Source organism: Spermophilus citellus (assembly GCF_964194105.1).
Source record: "Spermophilus citellus genome assembly, chromosome: 8".
In the NCBI taxonomy this organism is placed as follows: Eukaryota; Metazoa; Chordata; class Mammalia; order Rodentia; family Sciuridae; genus Spermophilus; species Spermophilus citellus.
The window spans coordinates 10,988,426-11,013,245 of record NC_138189.1 but is presented as its reverse complement, the minus strand read 5'-3'; the positions used below and the strand labels follow the sequence as shown (position 1 = coordinate 11,013,245).

Here is a 24,820-nt window from a genome sequence, read left to right as displayed (position 1 = left end):
GGTGTAGAAGGAAAAAAAAATCTCTGTTCCCCCTAGTGCCTGGGAGCATGCTGGGCATGAAAGGTGGAAGGCATGTCACATAACCGGATAAATGGCAGCTGCAGTCATTATGATAGTGATGAGGGTAGAGGCAACTGGTGGTATAGTAGTCTGTTTTTGTATTACTGTAACAAAACAACTGAGGCAGGCTATGTAATACAAAAAAAAGAGAGAGAGAGAGATCTATTTTGGCTCACAGTCTTTGAAGCCCAAGCTCCAAACAACAGGGGGCAGACTCCAGCGAGGACCCCGCTGGTGTACATCCTGTCATAATGGGACTGTGTAGGTATCATCCTTGTGTCTGTGTTGTCTCTTCCTCTCCTTAAACAGCCACCAGGATTCAATCATGGGGGCTCCACCCAGCTGATCTCATCTACTTTAATCACTTCCCAAAGGTCCCACCTCTAAATACAATATCAGATGGAGTTTCCACCCTCTTGACATATTAATCTAAAACTTTGAGGATGAAATGCCTGCATGAGTGTAGGAAGACAAACCATATCAGACCACTGTTGGCAATGGCCTGGCACCCTGGCCGTTCCTGCTGAAGAAGGATATCCCCTGCCTTGGACACAGGGGATGGGCCGGTTCTGTGCGTTGGCCCCTGGAGGGAGCGGTGTTGGCAAGAGATGAGGCGTAATCAGGAGGGGGATGGATGGTCAAGGACACTAGTTAGAAAGCTGTTGTATCACTTGCAGAGAGAGAGACCAGGCCTGCCCAGGACAATCACCGAGCTGCATGTAGTCTCAAGGCTGAATTGTAAATATGTGCTCTGTGCCATGAGCATCGGACCATACAGCATCCCAGTTTTATGATGAATGTTTGCTCAAGCATCTACAAAAGTGGAGGAGTGGCCCTGCTGGAGGGTCTAACCGGAAGGAGGAGGGTGGGGTTGGGAGGGCAGGTCCACACTCTGACCCGCAGGGTTGGGAGAGGCACTACCATGGCCAGCTGCCTGGGCAGCTCTACCATTCTCCACAGGGGCCCAGAGGGCCCTCCAGGAGGGCAACAAATGCCCCTGTCCCCTGCTGCCCCCAGTGCATCAGAATCAGGGAGAGGACATGTGGGACACCCATCTGTTTCAGACAGGGAGCAGACACCTGTGGCAAGCGTCGGGCTGTTTGTCTCCTCTGAAAATTCGTTGGGTCAAATTTCTACACATACTTGGGGTATTTGTGTGTGTGTTTCTCTTTCTGACTATACAGGTAATGAATTTTCATTGGAAAATGCAAAAAGCCAAAAGTAAAAATAGAGTCACTTATATAAGACCACTATCAGAGAGATGTCTTCTCTCTCCTTGGCCTTTTGATTTCTTTCCTTTCCTTCCATTCATTCACAGTATGTGTAGCTCATACAGACATACTCATGACATAATTTGTTAAAGTTGTATTATATTTTAGATAAATGGGTCATATGATAAAGTCTCACATCCTACTCTTGCCCTCACTGTTCACATTTCCCTATGTGATTAAATGTCCTCTGGAGACATTCTTCATCTACGTATAGTGAGATGGACTCTTTTTTGATATGCAGCTCTAAAAGTTTTGAGAAATACAAAGATTCATGTAACAAACCACCGCAGTCGAGACACAACAGCTGGGTGTTCACTTTGCACTGCCCCCTTTAGTCCGTCCCTCCCTAGCCCTGAGCCACCTCCTGCTCCAACCCCTGGCAACACTGATCCGCTCTCCCTTCCTAGAGCTTTGCCCATTCTGGAATATATACAAATAGACTCATTCAGCATGTAGCCTGTGGGTCTGGCTTCTTTCCCTTAGCATGATCCTTTGAGTTTCATCCACATCATTGCACACATCAGCAGCTTGTTTCTCTTTGTTGCTGAGCAGTATCCCACAGCGGAGATGTACAGCAGTTAATCTATGCGTTCACGGGGCAAGGGCAGTTGGGCTGGTGAACACACTTTTACTTGTTCAATGATATTCCCTCCCATAGGCACATGATATTTTCTATAAGCAGACCTATGCAGCTGAATAAAAATGTCAACATTACTGGACCGTTGGGGTTGTTATTTTAACATAAGTAATCATTAAATAAACATCTTCATACATGAATCTTTGCAAATCAGACGTAGATGTGTACGTGTACATAGTATACATACGTCTCAAGCTGTCAACACACATGCACTGCTGGAAGTATAGGAACACACAAAATATAAAATACAATTCTATTGGAATTTTCTAAATATGTTAATTCTGTATGATTATACAACAGCTCAGGTCTCAATGTTTTATACCATTATAAAAATAACAAAATGATAACTTGCTCTAATTCCAATGTAGCAGATTTAGCCTGCTAAATAGGATTTGATTAATTATTGCTCCTGGAATACTAAGCATAAGTGTCCTTGAAATGCCATCTCAGGCTGGTAGACTTTCCTAGACTGAAGTGTCCAGACACTTCATTGCTCAGCATAGGCAGAACAGGGACAGAAACTACAGAAGGGCAGTGCGGGGCCTGGGGCTCTTAGGACAGCACAGTTGGGTCTCCAGTTACATTTGAGAACCTGAGGCTAAAGCCACCAAAAGAGGAATGATAAAGCTGGCACTTTGCTCTGTATCAAGAGATGAGACTTCTCTTTGAGTAGATGCTGCTGCCCTGAAAATTGAAAAAGAAATAAAGTCAGTCTTTGTGTTTTGACATCTGCTTTCAAAAATACTCATGAATTCTGTAGAAAATTTTAGACAGTACAGAAAGTTATGAAATGGAAAGTAAAAGTTTCTTTAGTCGTTTTATTCCCACTCTACAGAGAAAATTGCCCTTGATAATTTGGGTTGTCCTTCCAGGAATGTGAAACACACACACACACACACACACACACACACACACACACACACACACCCTAATGCCATAGGGTGGACACCCTTCCATACTGTGCACATGAACTCAATTCATTTTCCCTTGTGTGTGAATCCACGTGGTGTGGATGTACCCCACTATTTGCAAAGTTCTTTACTAATAGACATTACATCACCAGAGTTTAACCGATGAAGAAAAACCCATCCTGACATATAGGCATTGAGAGGGACCGGTCAAAATATAGACCCTGTTCATAACAAATAAGAGTCTGACCTCTAGGTTGTTTTAAAACAAATTCCTGGATTATTTTAAACCAGTCAAAAGGTAATTGCTTAAATTATAAAACACATAATGTTCATTTTGAAATGTGTTTTATGACTCTGGACTAGTGGCTGGATCCTCTAAAATTCCTAACTCAGAGAGACCCAGTCTTGAAGGGGGCGGAAATTCCTGACCCTCTTTTTACTGAGGAAATATCACCCACAACGTTGTGAAGGGCTCCTCCTGCTGGACAGTTTCTCTAATTGCACTTCTGAACTTCCGATTCAGTTCATGTCCGTACTTGGTAATCTTTGCTTTCGAATAATTAATAATCAGTAGAAGGATACATTTATTTTTATTTTTTAGAAAATAAAATACTAATACAGTACTTACTAGAGCAGTATTACTAAACACAGTAATAATGAGAGGCTCCTGTCAATTTTTTCCAATTCCCACTCTCTTCCCAAGGGTGACCAGAGTTAGAAAGTTAACTACTAATAGCAGCATGGATTCGCCTTTTCAGACCTCTTCTATGGTTATTATCCACAAGTAGAAAAAAATAGTTTTGTTTCCCTTTGCTTTATATGTCTGTGTTCATGTTCTGTGCGTGAGTTTGTCAAATTTTAGTTTAACAAGCTATTCTTGTTGATGTGAGGCTATACATGGGGGTAGAGCTATTTGTAGTTACTTTGGTTTTGAAGCTTAATTCTTGCTATGGAATTTATAAATCTCAAAGGCTGGTTTTCTCATATACTCTTCTATTTAATTTTTGAATAGTATCATTCTATTTAAAAACCTACTGAGCTCTGATAGGTTTTAAGGGCACTTCACATTTTGTTAATTACCTTGGATATTTTTAACTCAAGTTATTTTATATTAAAATATTTTACAGTTAAGTTTTTAAATATCACATTTTCTTTTTAAGTATTTTAAATGTTTTGTAAAAGCAAAGTCTTCTCAAATATTTGATTCTAGTAAGCCTAATAAATGTATAAAAGTTAATCTTACTTCTTCTAAATAATCCAATAATGGTTTAAAAATTAATAAAACTGTCTCACAACTTTTAACTACAAATTTCAAGTCTAAGATCAATGACTTAGTAGTCACACATATATCAAGATCACATGACTAATCCAACAGCTCTTCTTTTGTGTCAAATTCTCTAAAGTTTTGCAAATAAATACCAAAGACAATTTGTTCCTAAACTTACCACATTTTTACTTGCATCTTGACTCATCCACTCCTTTCTTTAGAAGAGGGTACCTAAAACAACCCAAAAGTCTGACATAGGTCAGAGATCATGAGGATTTCCGTAATTCTGGACACACATTGTCAAATTGTTTTCCCAGAGCACTCCAGTAATTTGTGGTGCTCTCAGGCATTAAATAACATGTTTTTGAGAAGTTTTTTGCTATTTTTTCTTAAGATATGTCAAAGAAGTTGAGGTAGAAATTATACCTTGTTATTTTTTGTTACATTATTATTAGAGTGATTAAGTAATCTTGTCCATTTGCTACTTGTGGTTCCTGTTTCATAAACTATCTACAATTGATAAAATGTACAAAAAAAAAAAAAAGAAATTTGCAAGATTCCTGCTAAGGCAACCAAAGTGGAGAAAACTTGGCAAAGAGCGAAAGAGGGTTTCATTCTTCACATTTGAAGAAAATGGGCAGAACTGTTAGAAAGAGATCTGCCAACAAACACTGAAAGAAATGCCCAAACAGAGGCGAAAGAACAGGTCAAGAACTCCAGTCCCCTCCCCTGCCTGCCGTGTGTGCACCTGGAGGCTTGCAGCAGTGTGGTGTGGTAGAGAGAAGGGGACTTCGAGCACAGCGACCCTGGTGTCACTTGGGTCTAGCTGGTCCTGAGTAACTGTGATTCCTTCATCTCCCTGAACCTTAGCATCACGGATGAGGCTCACGCTGCCCACCTTCCAGGAGTCTCGTTGGCATGAAAGGGGAGCTCCGGGGAAGCCTGCCTATTCCAAAGTGCTTAGGAATTCCGAGAAGAGCTTCCTCCACTGAGCTTCCTGCAGCAGGGGCCCTCCGGGTGGTGCCCTTTGCCTGTTCCAGGAGCAGTGATATAAGTGCAACAGGTATTTCAAGGATTTTCACGAGACCTGTATCTGTACATGTACACGGGGTTACGGAGACTGGAGCAAAACTGTACAGCCCTAAGAAAAAATGCGACCCTTCCCGAGGTGCCAGGGCCTTTAGAAAGCCCATCCCCTTAAATCCTTGAAATAACCTTATTCCCCTGTTTTCCACTGAACTAGGCAGAGATGGTTTCTTTTTCTTGCACACAAAATCTGTATCTGCTGCCACAGACACTCTCTGAGGCCCTTGGACATTTGTCATCTCTTTGGACTGCTCAGCACCCTTGAATATTGTTCACCTCCAATCCGGGCCTCTACCAGACACAGAGGTTCACTTATTCAGTTAGTCACTCACTCATTCCTAAGTGTCTGCCAGGTTGTAAGCTCTGTTCTTCGTTCTCCAGATTCATCTGTCAGTGAACAAAACAAGTTCAAGTTCCCACCCTCTCCAAGCTAATAATAGTGGGAGACAGGAAATACGACTCCATAAATCAGTCAGTTGAAGGATGATAAAAACAAAAATATGAGAAACATAGATTCTATGTGGGATCTTGAGGAACCAGAGAAGTACAATAGAGGCTATCAACTTAAATACTGAGATCAGGTTAGCCTCCTGGACACTTCAAAGATAAGAAAAGGGCCAAGTTTGCGTCTCTGACTCCAGCTGCAGAGCTCTTACTCTGCCAAGAGGGTGATTTCTTCACAGCCTTGTGGGCAGGACAATTCATGAGGTCGTTAGGGAAGTGGCTCAAAACTAGCTTGAAATGGAAATTCCCCATGAGAGACAGTGAGTGATGTGTTTGAGAAAACAGGAAGAACCTGGAAAGCCAGGTGAGAACAGGGAAGGCCCATGTGTATAAACTAGTCTTCCCTCCCACGACTTATAACTCAAAATCCCGCATGCAAATTCCCAGGGGGAGAGGAATGAAGTCCCTCACGGAACCCTGAGAGGTCAGGCGCTAGCACACCAGCCAGAGGGGATGGGCCTGCTGTCCCAGCTTCAGTCCAAAGAGCACAACATCTGCCAAGGTGAATTCTCATACCCTCACAGGCTCCTTCAGACCCTAGCTGTGCCTTTACTAGCTGGGTGGACTTGAGAGAGCCTTCCATCAACTTCTCTGAGCTAGAAGTTAATGAGCACATTGGTTCATATACAGGCTTGGCACTTGTCAAACACCCAACAGCACACCTTATTTCTCTGTCAGCATCTGAGCAGGGCTGATCCAGGACTCCATGGTACAGAAACACCCCGTTCTCCTGTTGTAGGTTTTTCCCTCCCCAGTTGAAGATGGCTCACACCCAGATCTCCTGGGACCACATGCCAGCCAGTGGGAGATGAGAAGGGAATGTGAGAGAGAGACTAAGAGACTTCAAGAGACTTGGGCAGAGGTTGCACATTACTCTCAGAGCTGGAAGGAGGCTGGATGTACACTCATTAGCCTTGGTGGCCATGAGACCAGCCAAGACTCAAGAATTTTGTTACTAAACAAAGGAGGGAAGAAGAGAGATGTGGGGATGATGAATGTACACTCTCTTTCCTTCTCCCTAATGGACTGCATGTATGAGCAAGATATTCCACGTGGTGCACACGGATCAATGCCTGGCCCACAGCTGTTGTCCAGCCCTTGCAGGTGGAAAGATGAGTCCTCCAGGTTTTTATGGAGCACTTGCTATGTGCAGCTTTTATAAGACACACAAAGAGGAAATGGATGGTTTGGGTTTTGTCAGATGACCCCAACTGGAGTCACTTGAAGAAGACAGATGTTTGCTTCTTTCTCCGTAACTGCAGGATTGATAGTTACTCCAGCCTCCTTCTGCTCTATGTTCGGTGCTGTTCTGGGCAGAGTGACACAGCTGGGAAGAGGGAAGCACTATAATTGCACTGTGTGCAGAGCCCTGGGGAGAATCAGGAAAGCCTTGCAGGGGAGGGAGCATTTGGAGTTGGGTCCTCAAGGACAGGAGTGATGTTACCAGACAGGAAGGGAGGGGAAGAGACTTTGGGTACCAGAACCAAGCAACAACAATAAAGCCCCATATTTTACCCACAACACTGCCTAGAATTACACATAGCTATAGATACAAATTGGGATGCAGACAGAGATGACAGCCAGGGCTGGTGATAGAGTGGGACAGAACGCCACACCACATACTGTCAGTCAAAGTGTGTAGCCTCTCTGGAACAGCAAAACTTGGCCCCAATGGTCAAAATGTAAAATGCTGCACACACATCCATTGAGCCACCAGCTCCAACACTGGTATAATCTGTCTGTTTTAGTCAGCGTTCTTGTCACTGTGACCTAAGCACATGACAAGAACAACTTAAAGGAGGAAAAGCTTATTTGGCATTCATGGTTTCAGAGGTCTCAGTCCACAGATGGCCAGCTCCTCTGCTCTGGGCCTGAGGTGAGGCAGCACTTCAAGGCGGAAGGGCCCAAAGCAGCTTGGGCCAGCTCATAGTGGGGTCAGGAAGCAGAGAACAGAAGGGAGGAAGGGGCTACAGGGCAGATGCCTGCTTCTAGGGCAGGCCCCAGTGACCCAACTCCTCCAGCCACCCACAACCACCTGCCTACATTCGGCTACCCCCCAGTCAGTCCATTCAAAATAGGATGGACTGATTAGGGTAGAGTTCTCACAATCTAATCACGTCACCTCTGAACACTCTGGCATTGTTTCATGTCACACATAAGCTTTTGGGGGACACCTCCTATCCAAACCATATCATTGCCCTCCACAAATACTTCCACACCAGCCTATGAACAAGGATGATTTCTCAGCACTATTTATAATAACACAACAAGGGGCTGGGGATGTGGCTCAAGCGGTAGCGCGCTCGCCTGGCTTGCGTGCGGCCCGGGTTTGATCCTCAGCACCACATACAAACAAAGATGTTGTGTCCGCCGAAAAATTATATATAAAATAACACAACTGTGACAGTGACCTACAACTAAGCCAGGCTATGGCTGGGGAAGGATTAAATGACTGGAAGCAGGGCCATCCTGCACAATATTCTGCAGCCACTGAAAGATTGGTCTGAACCCACTGAAAGGAGGACACCCTGGCACTGTTAAGTGACGAAATCTCCAGCAGGACAACGCGTACGGCATGACTGCTTTTTGTACAAAAAACAAAGTCAAATGAATAAAAATAAGATCAAATCAGAAAGAAGCCAATGAGTAAGCTGACATCTACATCTGCTAACGTAGCACAGGCCTGTGCCTTGAGCACTTGTGGGACGAGATGGGCCAACAGCACTTCCTCTTATTCACAGTCGACTAGGGGTAACAACTGAAAACAATCTAAATGTCCACCCATGGGCAACGAGGTTAAAAAATCACACTTGTATACGGTAACACTAATGAGGAACTGTGAAAAGATTGAGGCAGCTTTATCAAAAATGTGGAAATCTCCTCTTTGTATTTGAGGTTTTTTTGTTTTGCTTTGTTTTGAGGTACCTGGGATTGAACCCAAGGCTCATGTGTGCTGGGTTCAACTCAGCTTCATCTCCATTCCTTCTCTTCAAATTATATTGCACATATAGATGAGATCATGCGATAGTTTTCTTTCTGCATCTGGCTTATTTCACTTGGCATAATGTTCCTCCGTGCTACGGCAAATGGCGACATCTCCATGTGTGGGTGTGCACATGTGGCACTGGGGATTGAACCCAGGACCTCATCATGAGAGAGAATCCTTTGCCAACTGAACTACACCCTCAACCCCACAATCTCCTTTTTCAAGGCTGGATAATGTTCCATTGAATTTATACAATGTAAATATACACACATACATTTATATACATGTACACAATGGAAAAATATACATTATATATGAATATTTTCTTTATCTATCAGTGGACATTCAGGCTGTTTCCATATTTGGACTAGTATAAACAATGCTGAAAACCTACTGTCCCCCACAGCTTCCTCAGATAGGAGCTGCTTGAACCGGGGCCTGGGCGTGTCATTCACAAGACTCCATCCCCTGGGTTCTCTCTTGTGTGGCCTGGTCCTTAGCCTGAGGGTGTTGGTTTCTGCTCTTCCTTCTCTCTGAAAGGTTCTTCCCTGATCCTCACTGTGGAAGTAGTGCCTCCATTTCTGAGCACGTTCATATCCTAAGCAGCACCTGCACTTAGACTGACTTAATTTATTTATGTGCTGTTCATCATCTTCTCCCTAAGTGTACTTTAGTGTCTCTAGGGACAACATGGCTTTGCACCATGACACACAGGAAGCATTAAATATTTGTTACTGAATGGAACAAAAAAAGACTGCAGTGAGCCAACATGAAGAAAGAAAGAATGAAACAGCCGGTGCCATGGCAGGTGTCGGGAAAGGACATTCGTGAGTATTAAAACTGCTTCATATCAGGGATTTTTGTTAGGCAGATTTCAGTTGCTCTTGTCACAAAAAAAGTAACTAGGTGAGATGACAGGCACATTAATCAGCTTCACTGTAGTTACCATTTTTCTATCTATCTATTTCCCATAACATCATGTGGCAAGTCTCAAATATATAAAATAAAATTTCTTTTGAAAAACATGTGGAAACATGCCTGGCGTGGTGTCGCACGCCTATAACCCCAACAGTTTGGGAGGCTAAGAAAGGAGAATTGTAAGTTCAAAGTCAGCCTCAGCAACTAGGAGGCGCTAAGCAACTCAGTGAGACCCTGTCTCTAAATAAAATATGAAATAGGGCTGGAGATGTGGCTCAGTGGTTGAATGCCCCTGAGTTCAATCCGCAGTACCAAAAAAAAAAAAAAAAAATGTGGAAATAGCTCCTGGATATACTGTCAAGTGAAAAAAAGGTCCAGAATCTTATGCATATTATAATTTATTATGACTGGTATAAAAGAAGTGTGTGTGTGTGTGTGTGTGTGTGTGTGTGTGTGTTGTTATGAGCACATGATACTCTAAAAGGACACACAAGACTCTAGAAGCAGGGAGGTTTATTGTTCTGCACCTTGGGATAGGGCAACCAAGAGACTTTCTCAACCCTTTCATAATTTTGAATTTTGTCTCAATTTAATAAAATGTTAAATTAAGATTAAGAAATAAATGTTAAAAGGTTCCCCTCCTCCTCACTAATAGAATTTCTGCAGAAGCAAGTGCTGCCACAGCAGAGGATGACACAGAGCCACCTCTGCTTGAAGTTCCTGGGAGGAGTTTGGCTCAGGTTGGCAGATGTCTATCAAACCTGCACCTGCCTGGCAGCCCAGAGAGACAGAGTAGGTGAGATGTGGTGCAGAAGAATAGACCTCACCCTGCAGCCACACAAATTAGGGTGGGTTAAGACCATGCTGCAATTCACCCATGTTCTATAATACTAAGGAGAGGTTATTTGAGAAAGAAAGGCAATTTGAGTTTAGTCTTCTACTCACGAATTTAAGGCACAATCAGAGTGAGTACTGTGGTCCACGCACTTTAAGAGCTTCACTGGTCTACAGAAAGAAAATAAGATTTAAGGAATTATCTTTATAACTTCCATTCTTCAAACATTTATGATATGCCTGAGAAGATCTGGAGATAACAAAGTCTTTGCCCTCAAAAAAATACAAACTATTCCTTTTTGAAACATTAGCTAGCATTTACTGAGCACTTACAATGTATCAAGAAAATTGATTGTGTGTTTTATATACATAGTGTCACTTAATCCTATAACAAGCAAATGGAGTTGGGACAATTTTCATCTCCAATTTACACTAGAGAAAGCTGATGACAATGATTTGCCCAAGTTCTCACAGCAGTGAATCAGAGAGCTGAACTTGAACCTTGCTGGCTGACTCCAGAGCCTGAGCTTGTAACCCTGTCTATATGCACATACTTAGAGCCCAGTACTTAGTATTTGGAAAAAAAAACTCTTGCTCAGTGCTTTGGGAAGAAGATTGACTTCAAATAATGGGTAAGAACTGGTGTTTGGCTTTCCATCGAGAAAGCTCATTTGCTCTGCATAGTGGAGGGAGAAGATGTGAAGTTCCAGAGCAGGAGGGAACAGAAAGCAGCCCTGGAGACAGGAGCAGGTGCCAGTGCACAGGGCATCAGATCAGAGGGAAGCCAAGATGGGATCTCAGGGGCAGAGTGACTGAAGAGGATTCAGAAGAACAGGAAAGCTATGTTGTCACTCAAGGGCATGCTAAGCTAAGAAATCCTTCCTCGGATTTACCTACTTTTCATTAAAGTCTACTCTATGCAATTATTTATTTGTTGTTGTTGTTGTTTTGTTTTGAGACAGGGTCTCACTGTATGGTCCAGCTGGTCTCCAACTAATGGGCTCAAGCAATCATCCTGACTCAGCCTCCCATGTGCTGGGACCACAAGAGCATGTCAACACATTTGGATTAAAATCTAGGGGTTTGATTCAGAAAGAAGAGCATGGTAGCAGGAGGGAAAGAATCCACTTCCAGGCCATACACAGTTCTGTCCCTAAGTGTTGACATTGGGCCATTTATTTCATCTATCAAAAGAGAATATTTACAAAAGTTTAAAGACAGACAAAACTAACGAGTGGCATTTGCAAATGTGGGAAACAGATCTATGGAAGCAGAGGGTAGTAGCCAAAATGGAGGCGGGGGCGGACTTTGGATGGATGCTGGTTAGGTCCTACTTGTTCACAGTGCTGGTTGTATGATGTTTGTATTTTTTCCTGTATGTAGGTTATATTTCCAGAAAAGGGTATTTGCTTTATTTTGTTTTTTAAAAGGGGGTGATAAAATGGCGCCCAACCTTGGAGTTTCCTGGAAACATTAGCAATACTAATGCTAATGTAGAAGAAATGAGACAGGTAACAGAACAGCTTTAAGGGGAACCAGTGGTCCTCACTTCCAGGAGCTTTGCTCTGCAGGAAGCAATATGCAGAGTGTGGAGCTTTGGGGAAAGCAGAGGTGGCAGGATGATCGTGGGTAGTAGACAAGAAGACTTCTGATGTCATTTTGAGGTAGGATGGAAGAAATAAGGAAAGCTAGAAAGGAGACTAACAAGGAAGGAAAAAGAAACTGTAACTTTAAACTCAAAGGCTTCAAACATCCTCACCTGTGCTCTGCAGGCAAATTTCTTCTGAATTTTTGAAAGGCCCATAAATCCTAGAGCATTGTGAGCCCAGTTACTTAGTGCGTATGTACCTTGACAGCTTCTACAATGCACTTTTTTAGACTAATTAAATGAAGCTTAGAGAGATTATTAGTAAACTTATTATTAAACTCATGATATGGGGACATTTCATGTATTATCTATGAGCTAAATAATGTTAACCTAGAGATCCTAAAAAGAACCAGACCACCATGGCCTGCCCTGTGCTCTGTGAATCCAGTCCATCAAGCTAATGTCACCCCCACATGTTTCTCACATTTGCCATTTACAAAATATCCTTTAGAAGAAGAGCCTGAGATCCCAAAAGCACAACTCACTCTCAAGTTAGCCCTCGCTCTGTCCCTTTAAGTGTGCACTCCTTGATTTCCTGAATAAATCTCTGTTTGTGGCACTTTCTGATGCATCCTGAAATTCTTTCTGCCCTGTACATCAAGAACCTGCCGGGACCAGGTGCAGTGGCACATACCTTAACCCCAGCAACTCAGGAGGCTGATGTAGGAGAATCACAAGTTCAAAGACAGCCTCAGCAACTTAGCATGTCCCTAAGCAACTTAACAGTACCCTGTCTCAGAATAAAAAGGGCTGAGGATTGGTTCAGTGGTTAAGTGCCCCTGGGTTCAATTCCGGGTACCACAAAAAAAAAGAAAGAAAGAAAAAAAGAAAAAAAGAACTTGAGGTCCTGGTCTCTCTTCTGGGGGACCCCCTCGGAGCCCTAGTCAATGACAGTTTCCACACGGAAACACTAATAAATGTTCAAGAAAGCCACCAGGTCCTAATAATGTTGGACGCCAGACCCAAAGAGCCAGCGTGTCTGCTCCCTTAGAGGCTGAGGCGGAGAGCAATGGAGATGGGGATCTGAGTCCAGGAGAGCGGGGCTTACAACCACCCCAGGGCTTCAGCTGAGCTTCTCTCAATGTCCAAGAAGCGGGAAGGGACACCTGAGTATGACATAAAGAGTCTGGTCCATAATTACTCAACAAATAGAAGCTGCTATTTTTCTCCACTGCTCTCTGGTGAAGTATCTGTCTGTAAATATCTCTAACCAACTCGGGCTTTAGCACCAATTGTGGACAAGAGCCCCCAGGGACCCAAACACACAATCCTTTTTCAGTTCCTCACCACACAGTAAACAAGGTGAGAAGGAAACCAGATATGGGCAAAGGATAAAGTTCTTCTCTGTATATTCTTTAACCATCATCCAAATGGACGCTGAGAAGCGGGAAGGACTCAGACAAAACCCTGGCCAGAAGGTGCTCCCCACCCCTGCATCCAGAAGCAACCCAGAAGACAATCCGGTGGCCTTTAGAGGTGAACCCTTTCCACAGCCCACCCCCGCTTTGAGAGTGCACGTCTCACACACAGGACCACCTACAGGTAGTCGTCAATGCAGCTGGACCGGAAGCCCATGGCCTGCAGTCTCTCCTCCAGGATTTTCACACTGCCTTCTCCACAGGATTCCCTAAAACATAAGAACATGTATTTTAAAATAAATAAGTATAGGAGGAGGAAGAAGAAGTGGTTCCTAAGGTAAATAAAATTTCTTTTGACTGTGTGCTCTCAGATATTTTTCTCTCAGAGGGAATATGGGAAAGCACCCGGCAGAAGATGCTGTGAAGACCCAGCACTGGGTCTTTGAATACACCAGAGAGAAGCTGGGAAGCGCTTCCTTCAAGGGAAAAGGTGAAAGTTCTCAATGTAATAAGCAAAGAAAAAAAAATCCTACGTGGATAGTGCTCAGAACTAGGTAGGAGTGACCCTCCTTTCCACCCATGAAATTGTGAAGAAGGGAAAAGAAATAGATGCTAGTTTTGCTGTCACACCTCACACTGCAAAAGTTACAGCCACATGGAGTGGCAAATGCCTTGTCATTCACTCCCTTCTATCTCATCTTGTAGACATGAGTAAAGCACAGTGAGACACATCTATATCATTTTATTATATTTTTGTCATTCTATTATTAGTTACTGTTGTTAATCTCTTATTGTGACAAATTTAAAAATTACACCTTATCATAGGTACGCTTATACAGAAAAAAAAACAGTACATATAGGATTTGGTACAATTTGCAGTTCCAAGCCTCCAATTAGGGTCTTGGATCATAGTTATGGACTTCTGAGATACATTTATTTCCACAAGGTTTTTCAAACATAGCAAGGACACTCTGCTGTCCACGATGTTTTGTGTTCTGCTTTAGCTCATGTCTGTGTGTGTGTGTGTGTGTGTGTGTGTGTGTGTGTGTGCCTTATACAGACATGTACCCGTGTGTTTAACCCTTGCATGGCCTCCCTCACAGACTATAACTCATACACTGAGTTCCCTCTTTGGAAGACCTACACTGATTCCTTTTATGCCTCTTATGCTACAATAAACCTTGTTGAAACTTCATTTTCATATACATTCTTCCTCGTTTGTTTCCTCAGTGTAAATGTGTAAAATTAGGTTTTCTGGCAGCAAGGGTTTGCGTCTGTTTTACAGCTCCCCATGGGCACTGGCAGGTCACACCCAGCAGAGTGCAGCAGGCGTGCTTTTCCACTCTCACCAGTGGGGATTCTTCCCTCCTGATGGTCACAATGAAGCAGGGGTGGTTTATAAAGGCCTCAGTGGCAGACACGACCCTGCCATGTGGTTTTTAGGCCTGGTGTTCATATTGCAGGCAGAGCCCTGCCTGGGTTGTGAGGAAGGGGAGGTTAAACAGCCTCCCACCATGACATCAGTAGAGAGGCAGAGTGCAGGGAGGAAATGAGCAACCTCCTGTTGCAACTTCCTGCACAAGTTGCCACCGTGTGGAATTCCAGCCACTACGGAATGAAGAGGGCAAAAGGCCTTCAGAACTTTGCCAAAGTCAGGACAATGCCCTTCTCTGGGCAAGGCTTGCTATCAGGATTTTTCAGTAAGCAGTGACATGGAGGCTTCAGAGTGCCTGGACACAAAGAAGAGTCAAGGGTCATTCTACAGTTCCTTTGATTAAAGACTGCCAAAGCCATGCCAAATGCAATCAGGTATTAATCATATCGTTTGTAGGTCTTTGCCTATATGGGTTTTTGCTTGTTTGTTTTAAAATAAATTTTATTGTGTATATTTGAGGACTACAATGTGACATATATATATATATATATATATATATATATATATATATATATATATATAGAGAGAGAGAGAGAGAGAGAGAGAGAGAGGAATTATCACCATACTGAAACAGATTAGTATATCTAACATTTCAAATAGTTACTGTTTTGTGACAAAAAATAGTTAAAATCTATTTATTTAACAAAAATACCTAATACAATACAATTTTATTAACTATAGTCTTCATGTGTTTTCCTTAAAATCTAAACAGTCCAAGACTCCCTTTCTTAGCTCGTGACCTACAACTCTACCTGGTGACTCAAATGTCCAACCCTATATCCTGACCTTTCTGGAACATCTCCTGAAATAGAAATGATGAGCTGACATGACACTGAACTGCAGTTTCCTAATCTCTCTAAAGGTAAATTCAAAGGACAAGCTTCCTCTTAACGGAGACACTGAAACCAGAAGCAAGCATAATTTCTAGACAAGAAGCAACTTCTTATGAAAACAAGGAAAACAATAATGTTTTTCAGGAAACAATGAGTGGAATTTGTCTTTTGGGAGGGAAATGCAGATCTTGGTAAAACTTAAGTAATATGTAGTTAGCAAATTTATTGTAATATACTTCCTAAGAGACATATGGCATAATTTATGTCATAAGTAGTCTCAAATTTATTGCAATCTGTTGCCCAAGAGATAGGGGAAAAAATAACACCCAATTTATGGTGAGTCTTAGATGGGATGAAAACAGGTATTTACTGAGATTCTCTTGGAACACACATCCAGTGGCACACCTACTCCTGAGTCTGGCAACACTCTCCTCCAGGTACCATCAAAGCTCTGAAGAACCAGGCCCCAGCTTGCTTCTGAAGCTCCATCATGGCTGCTTAGCTTTAAATGGGCTGTAGCTTCACAGGCAAGTGTCTAAACCTAATGGGTTTAACTGTTTTATATTATTTTGTGCCAGGAGTGCCCTTCATTGGTGAGAAATACAAGTTCAAGCTTGCATCTGTATATAAACTCAAGTAGATTCCCAAAACAATATGCACCGTAAAACTTCCCTTCCCAGTTATTTAGGATTCAATTGTGGAGTTGTTTTCTCCCTGAGAAAAAAGTCTTCAGAGTCCCTGGTTTGGTGCTGAAAACCAGTAAAGGCTTTGGGGCTTAAATGACCAGAAGGAGAAATTGGCTTTGACTCACAAATGCATAAGGAATTCGGCTATCCAAAGCTGCCCAAATCATTCAGAAAGGAACACCATAAGTCTACTGTATAAAAGAGGATTTCTCTGGGGACTCAGGACTGGCTAGTGGCATTCCGAGGAGTCAAGCCTCTGTCTTTCTGTATTGACCATGCTAGAAACAGAGAAGACTGGCATTTCTCCAAAACTGAAAAAGTAAATGGACCTGATCATATCACATCCGAGACAAGCATGTCTGCACAGCTGCCACCATCAGTAGCACCATGACTTACACATTGGTTCCCCCAATCTCATGCATGACCCAGATCTCGATTCGTGTGATCTTATCCTTCTGGAAGTATGGAATTTCAAAATCTGCAAAAAAACTGAGAGACAGGGAAAACATTTCTTTCCTTCCTCCTTCTCTCCCTCCCTCCTTCTTCCTTTCTTCCTCCTTTCCTTTTGCACTGCTGGGGATGGATCCCAGGACCTTGCTTGTGCTAGGCCATGGCTCTACTATTGAGCTTCATTCCCAGCCCTGGAGGACATTTCTTAAAGTCCTAAGGCAATAACATATTTTTCTATTTCAGTTGTTAGTTGATCTATACATTAACATTTAAGTAGCTTTATTTTTCAGCTTTTATTTTTAGGTTACTTATTCATGCATTCATCAGCTATTAATGGCTTAACTATATAGACAAGATTCTATCATCAGGCCATTCAACTGTTTGCTTTACCTGAATTTGCAGGAGCATGCACTAGACTGGAGACTAGGACCATTCTCTTTACCTCCAAATAGCTAACATTTTGGCATTCTGTGCTGTACTTGTTGGTGCTGTAGTTCTTACCCTTTGACAGGATAGGCTCCTGTGGGCTCAGAACCATTCAGCATGACATAGATTACCCCAGAACTGTCTCTCGAATACTGCAAGAAAAAACAACATGATTTTGAGCAAAGTAAGACATGTCATTTTTTTTTTTTTTTGCTATGAAATAAACTTTCTTTAAAAAAAATTGACAATCATCAACAAGACAAATTTGATCACTGGTTTATTTGGGGAAGCAAATTGCTTTCAAATGTAAAAAAGTCATAGAATCAGTAACTCCCTGACTGGAGCTCTACTATAAGAAGATGATACAAAATACACAAAAATGATATGAAATACACAGTGTCAGTACCAGCTGGAATACACTGGCTTGTGTTGCCATAACAGACAGCATTAAGGTCCCTCTGGCTAAAGCCACAGAAGACTTATTTTATGTTCATTCCACAAATTTATCACAGGCCCAAGGAGTTTTGCTTATTGTATTCTCTGGAAGCTTGGCTGAGGAAGTCTCCATATCTGCAAAATCTCTGACTAGCCAGAGGGAAGAAAGGAAGGTGGCAAACCATAGACCACATTTTTTTTCTTTTTTCTTTTTTTTTCCCCCTGGTGTCTATGGGGGGGGGGATTCTAGGGATTGAACCCAGAGCCTACTTTATGTTAGGAAAGCACTGAATTATATTCCAGCTCTTTATTTTTTTAATCTTATTTTTTTTGGTGGGGTTCTTTTTTTTGGTCTTTTTTGGAACTGGGGGTTGAACCCAGGGCTTTGCACATGCAAGGCAAATGCTTTTCCACTGAGCTACATCCCAGCCCTTTCCCAGCTCTTTTTATTTTATTTTATTTATTTGAGCCAGGTTCTTAATTGCCCTGGATGGCCTCAAACTTGTGATCCTCCTGTCTCAGCCCCCAAAACACCCCCTGTCATTAGGATCACAGGTGAGCACCACCACCCATTCTAAAGGCTTCTCCCAACATCATACAGGTCACAGTCATTCACATCTCATTGGCCAATATAAATCATGGGTAAATAATCCCAAGAAGCAGGGGAGTGCAAACCACAGGTGCGGAAAACAAGCCAGAAATATTTGGCAAACAACACAAAGGACCACCAGAAGCACTAGGCACAAAGATGTGCAGTGCAGCATGGTTTGTAATCATAAAATATGAGGAGCCAATTTAAAACACCCAACCACAAAAGAATAGTATGTAAACCGTGATACTCATATCTAAAATACTAACCAGCCCTTAGCAAACGTCTACAATGCATTTGCAATAGCAGAGAAAGGGTTTATATCCAAAGAAAAATGCAAGATTAGGTAAACAGGGCATGAGCTTCGCCACATTTAAAATAAATAATCAGAAGTCTAGTAACTCCGAAGGGAGAAACAGATCCACAGAAAACTCCCAATCTCCAGTTCAGAAAACCCTGGGAGCATATAATTTCCCCAAAATGTTTGTGCTAGAATAAACACAAGTGAGGATGAATTATGTGTCACTGAGATAAACAAGCCTGGGTTTATGCTCTAAGGGAAATGACCCCCATACCAGCTATGCCATGACAACAGGACACTCCATGTCACACACGTCTTGGGTTGCTTTCAAGTGGTGCTAACAGGCAAAATTAAGTCCTCAAATGTCAAGGTCTGATGACCACTGTGTTGTGGAGGTTGCCCCTAGGTAATAGGAGCAGGAATACTTCTCATTTACATTTTCTGTAATTTGTCATTCTCTGTCATAAGCAGCTATTATATTGACAATAAAGAGTTAATTTTAAAACACATACAGATACAGTGAGGCCATATAATATAGTGGTTGAAATTTTGGTCTTTGCTGCTGGACTGCCTGGTTTCTAATCCTGTGCATCACCTTTGGCACTCTGGCAAAGTTTCTCCAACTCTATGCACCTCATTTTTCCCATCTGTAAAAATATCTACCTCATGAGATTGTTGTAAAGATGAAAGATTTTAAAATAATAACTTAATGTTTGGGCTGGGGATGTAGCTCAATAATAGTTTACCTAGCATGCACAAGGCTATAGGTTTGAATCCTTAGCATTGCAAAACTAAGAGTGATGATATCAATGACTTAATATTTATTGAGTATTTATTGGCTCAGGTTCAAGTCCTCTCCTCATCACTTTTTTAGACAACATCTTCTCATGTTTCAACTACCCAGCATATTCTAAGGGCTCAAAAATGGTGAGCACTGTTTCTGGTTTCCCATGACAGAACTGGGGGAGTGGGAGAAGGTGGTCTGCAGCACACACTCTGAAGTCTGGCAGATCACTCAGGTAGAATACGATTCCTTTACGTGTAATGCTGACATCTTCCCTGAATCGCTGTGGTGACCCCCCTTTCAGGTGTAGACACATTTATAGCCTCCCAATCCTCAACGTTGGGGCTCTGGCAGGCCCTGCCAGCTGACTGGAGTTAGCACTCAAGATAGAACCCCTGGGAAGGGGGAAGAAACAGTGTTTTCTCACTGGAGCAGGCTGGAGAGCACAGGGTCCACAGTGTCCTTTGATGGAGGGAGTCTTTGCTTAGTTCCTGACTGCCGCTGTGGTGGAGGACTTGGCCAAAAGCCCTTCACCCTGAATAGCAATGGACCCAGTGGACATCTGGAGATCCAGAATAGAAGATGGGACCCAAAGAGATATGATACCCCTGAAAGGGAGGCGGGGGTGGGTGGGTGGAAGGAGCTTGATTTCTGCCTGCCTCCTGATCAATATAACTTACATTTGATAGTTGGCAGCTCTTTGCCAGGCACTGAGCTAAGGACTTAACCCTCTTTATTTCTAACCTTTATTCTAAGCCTGGTGACAAAGAGTATGAACTATAATCATTGGCATTTTATAGCTACCGAAAGCTATCATTAACCCTGGTGACAATATTCTCTGACCAACACAGCTAGCTTAGCTGGGGGCCTATTTCTTCATCTCCAATTTATCTGCAGACCCTTATCATCTCCTCTCCCATTAATATTAGTTGGTGAACATTTCTAACCACTCCATCTAGTCCTGGTACCAAGATCTTCCATAAAAGAGGGGTTATCCTCCCCATCTGACATGACAATAAAAGAGAAATTGATTTGAAACACTAATAGCAACTGTGATATAATAGAAATAATAATGGCTATGTAATATCCTCATTTACAGTTAACATTTACTTAATGCTTTCTCTGATCAGACACTGCATTAAATATTTATCTCCTAAAACCCTCTCAACTTTATGGAGCAGAATGAATCAGGATGCTGTCAAGTAGCAATTGAGGCTTATAAAAGTTAGTAATGACCTGCAGTCCCCGTCTCTGAGCCTCTCTGTTCTGTGTTCACAGGTCCCATACTTGCTCAAGTCCTGAGTCATCCATCCCAGATTTACCTGAATGGATGCCCTTTTCCAAAAGGAATCCACAGGGTTGTTCTCACAATCTTCTGATGTAGGACAGGACTGGTAATCCAGTCCTAAGAGAAAAGCAAAAAACACATTTCATTTCAAAGATCATATCAGGGAAGAATTTGTTTAAAATATTTGCCAGCCCCACATTTAGCCCACATTCTGCACCCGGTGCACAAGTCATTTACCAGCCCAAGCTTCAGTTTTGTGTTCTAGCAATGAAGATAAGAAGGCAGCATGGAGCTGGGTTGGGCGCACGAGCTGTCAGTCAGACTGAGTGACAGCAGCTTGTTAGCCTGCCGCCCTGAAGCATATTTCTCAATCATGCTGTGCTTCAGTTCTCTCATGTCAAAACAGGGATCTCATGGGACTACTGCAGAGATTAAATTAATTGATATGTGTGAAGTGCTTAGACTCATACCTAGTTAAAAAAAAAAAGAGTGTTTTCTATTATTATTACTATTAATTATTATTGTCACCACCTGCCTCAGAGGATTGGTGAGATAAATGGGATGAAGGCATACGAAAGCATTCGATGTGGGTAGCAAATGCACAGTAAGCAGGAGCTCCTGCTTCTCTTGTCATGTGCACAGCAGTCTTACCAGATCCATTTTTCTGTCGACACCAACTCAAGAAATCTGCAACCCGGCCATATAGAACATCACTCAGGGACGTAAAGCGACGGGTGTTCTCTGAGTAGCTAGTAACAAGGAGGTGGTTATTTTCCCAGAACAGGGACTGAAGAAAAACAAACAAACACCAAAAATAATCAAAACAGATGACTCAGGCACAATGTCATTGAGACAAGCGGGAAACACATTTCTCATTCAAATCTAACTTGCTGCAGATGACTACGTTTTCCTTGAGTCTCTTTTTATTCATTTGAAGAGTGCTATCCTTCCCACTCCCTTTATTCCAAGGTTATCCTGCAAAAGATAATGAAATATTCTCCCATGTACAAAATGTACGTACATGTAGTAAAAAGCATTTAAAAAGATCAAGGGACCTGGATGGGATGCTGCTTCTGTCATGCACTAAATGTGTGATCTTGACCAAGGTCTTGACTAGATGTGTCATCATGTGTAAACGCCCTGTCTCAGTTTCTGCATCTAGAAGACGGGGATCATGAGTCCTTTCTCATCTTCCCCAGCTGTGATCAGGATGGTGTGCTATCACAGAACACACTTCATAGTCTAAAGAAGTGCCTCAAAGCACAGTAGTCTTATAGTACACCCTACCGTTCCTACTATCGATAGTGTTTTCATGCAACACAATATAAGTGACAATATCCCCCACTCGTTGGCTCATCTGACACTCAGTAGTCCAATCACACTATATCCAGACTGAAAGGACTCCCAGGTGAAGGTTGATTATCACTGTTGCACCCTTAACCATTAGCATAAAGTCTGGCACACAGAAGGAGCCCAAGAAATCATTTCCAGGTTCATCAGTGAGCTCACCAAATCTGAAATAGGAAAACAAAAATCATGCTTCCCCTTTTTACTGATAAGGAGGCAGCAACATTCAAAATACAACAAAAATGTAAAATCATGTTTTCAGTCTATTAGCTCTTTGAACTTCATAGTTCCCTTTACCTGCCTTTTCAAATCATACACAATGAAAAAATCAAGTTAAGAATGATTATGTCAAGAGTCGTGGTGCCCACCTATAATCCCAGTGACTTGGGAGGCTGAGGGAGGAAGATCACAAGTTCAAAGCCAGCCTCAGCAACTTGAGGAGGTCCTAAGAAGCTTAACAATACTCTTTCAGAATTTAAAAAGAAAAAAAAAAGGGCTGGGGATATGGCTCAGTGGTTAAGCACCCCAGGTTCAGTCCCCAGTACCAAACAAACATTTATATATATATATATATGTATATATGTGTGTGTGTTTATGTCAGAGAAATAAAAATGGTATACAATTTTCTTCATATTTGAGGTACTGTGCTAAGCAGGCATTTTATGTGGACTTTCTCATTTATTTTCATTTTATTAGACCTTAGCCTGCAGACAAAATATAGACAGGTAGTTTTCTTAAAGAAGCTGGTACTGAATAAATACAATATTGAGACATTAGGAGAGATGGGTCTCCTGGAAGGATGCTGACATTGAGGGTCTTCTGAATTACTCAAGGTTCAGGCCCCTGGGCCAGTTAGGATGGAGATTATTCAGAGCTGGGCAGATGAGGAGGCCCAGTGTAAAGGGTGTGGCAACTTCCTGAGGTCAGCACTGACTTGTTGACTTCGGAAAGTTCCTTCTGCTCCTGACTAGGATGAAGCTGCCTTGCCACCAGTCAGCTCAGCGCATGGGCTGAGAGTTTGCTGCTTGATTTTTCCACAATACCACAGGATGCTGGGGCCAGCTGATCCCGTACCTGACCATTGTCTGTCTCCACAGAGAAAGAGTGAGGATTTATCTGAGACAGAGGTGGTTACCTTGTCTCTGGGAATGGAGTGCCTGGAGAGGTTAATGAAAAGGTCATAGTCCGAGGGGAGCACAGAACAAGGGTCCTTGTCCAGCACCACTTTAAAGGCTTCCCAGATGGCTGTGCAGTTCTTGTCCCTGTACAAAAATACAAATAAAAAAAAAAAAATTTTTATATATATATATATATATATATACACACACACACATACACACACACACACACACACACACACACACACACACCATGATGTGCTGCAAAGGATTTGCCTTTCTCCCAAGATTTTACAGGCCATTTGGTCACATATTAAAACAACAGAACCAGAGCTACAAAAAATAAAGCAAACCGTCCGGCTCAAACAATGGATTTAAAATCAGCCGCTGTGGTGGCTCTCTGAACTAAGGAGTATAGCCTTGCCCCAGGCTCATAAGACAAGGGGAAAAGTCCTCACTGTCATGGCAACTCTAGGCCACCTTGGCCCATGCTGACCAGTTCTTAACCGCACATTCTTACAGATTTTAGGTTAGGAGGAACTATCCTTAGCTCCCAGAGTTTCAAGAACTGGTCACAAGTCTCCTCCTTCAGAGTGACTTGGGTTCCTTCTATCAACATTACCTCGGGCCTCCATTTCTCCTGCAGGAAAAAGGTAGTTTGCTCAGTAATGTGACATATCTTGTGCACTGAGGCCAGGCAGGACTGCAGGTAAATTGCTTTTTGAAAAAAAAGAGCATACAGGGGTCAGCACAGGGAGCCCATTTTATAGAATTGTTCTCTTAACCTCATGTTCCCACCGTCCGCATCGGTCCCTAACACTCCAAACTGGCCTTTACCCAGCCGTCACCCTGGGCGGACACCCCCACAATAGTGCACCCCTCACAGTAGCCCCCACCCTTGCCTCCAGACCCCCACCCTCCACACTGGCCCCGGCCCTTTATAACCCTTACCCTTCTCCCTCACTTGTATCTCCGCAAGGCCCGCCAATGCCCCAGCCAGACCCCTGGGAGACGCTGTTTGCCAACTCGACGCCCTTCACCCTCTTTCCCACTCCCCCTGCCGTGCTCACCGCAGCTCAGGGCTCACCAGCGAGCAGTACTCGGCGCAGCGGCCCAGGAAGATGCTCTGCAGGCGCTGGCTGGTGCCCTTCCCGCTCCACTGCGCGCCACCTGCGCCCGCAGCCAGCAGCAGCTGGAGCAGCGGCAGCCACGACGGAGCGCACCCCAGGGCCGCCATCGAGGAGACTGGAATTCCTGCAGCTTGGTGCCTTCTGGGCTCCTCCCACTTCCTCGCCGACCGACAAGGCGGCTCCTCCGAGTTTACACCGAGAATGACGGACACCGCGCATCCTCGCTTGCTCTGCGCTTTCCTCTTCAGGACCAAGGCGGAGCGTGGGTCTCACCTGCACAGGGCCAGATATTGAACCCCCAAAGAAGCAGCGAAAATGGAGAACAGGAGAGAGGATTTCAGTCATCAGAAGAAAGACTTTTCAGGCTCCAAACTGTGTAACAACTTTGGCGTCCTTTTTCCCAAGGGCCAGTGATGGTTTCTGCCTGTTTTCAGGAACTAATAGCCACAAAAGCTCATGTTTATTGAGATGTTACTATGTGTCAAGCACTCCACAAGTAAATGAATACATTTACTTTT

The 24,820-nt window shown here is 43.0% G+C and overlaps 1 protein-coding gene across 3 annotated transcripts; it reads right to left on the bottom strand.

The window, feature by feature from the left end:
- Window positions 1-1,410: 1,410 nt before the first annotated feature.
- Window positions 1,411-24,470, bottom strand: BST1 (bone marrow stromal cell antigen 1). Of its 3 annotated transcripts, XM_081303555.1 has the most exons (10): window positions 24,243-24,470; window positions 23,190-23,316; window positions 21,359-21,494; window positions 20,742-20,824; window positions 17,386-17,462; window positions 16,831-16,923; window positions 13,663-13,749; window positions 10,586-10,645; window positions 4,325-4,377; window positions 1,411-2,652 (listed from the first exon to the last, which is right to left on the bottom strand). In XM_081303555.1, exons 1-9 carry the CDS (start codon window positions 24,407-24,409, stop codon window positions 4,332-4,334), a joined length of 876 nt encoding a protein of 291 aa, XP_081159681.1. In that variant the 5' UTR covers window positions 24,410-24,470; the 3' UTR covers window positions 1,411-2,652; window positions 4,325-4,331. The 3 variants fall into 3 exon arrangements, with proteins under 3 accessions (XP_081159681.1, XP_081159680.1, XP_081159682.1); XM_081303554.1 differs by lacking the exon at window positions 4,325-4,377 and having other exon boundaries at window positions 24,243-24,469; XM_081303556.1 differs by lacking the exons at window positions 1,411-2,652; window positions 4,325-4,377 and adding an exon at window positions 4,394-7,506.
- Between the last annotated feature and the right edge of the window lie 350 nt (window positions 24,471-24,820).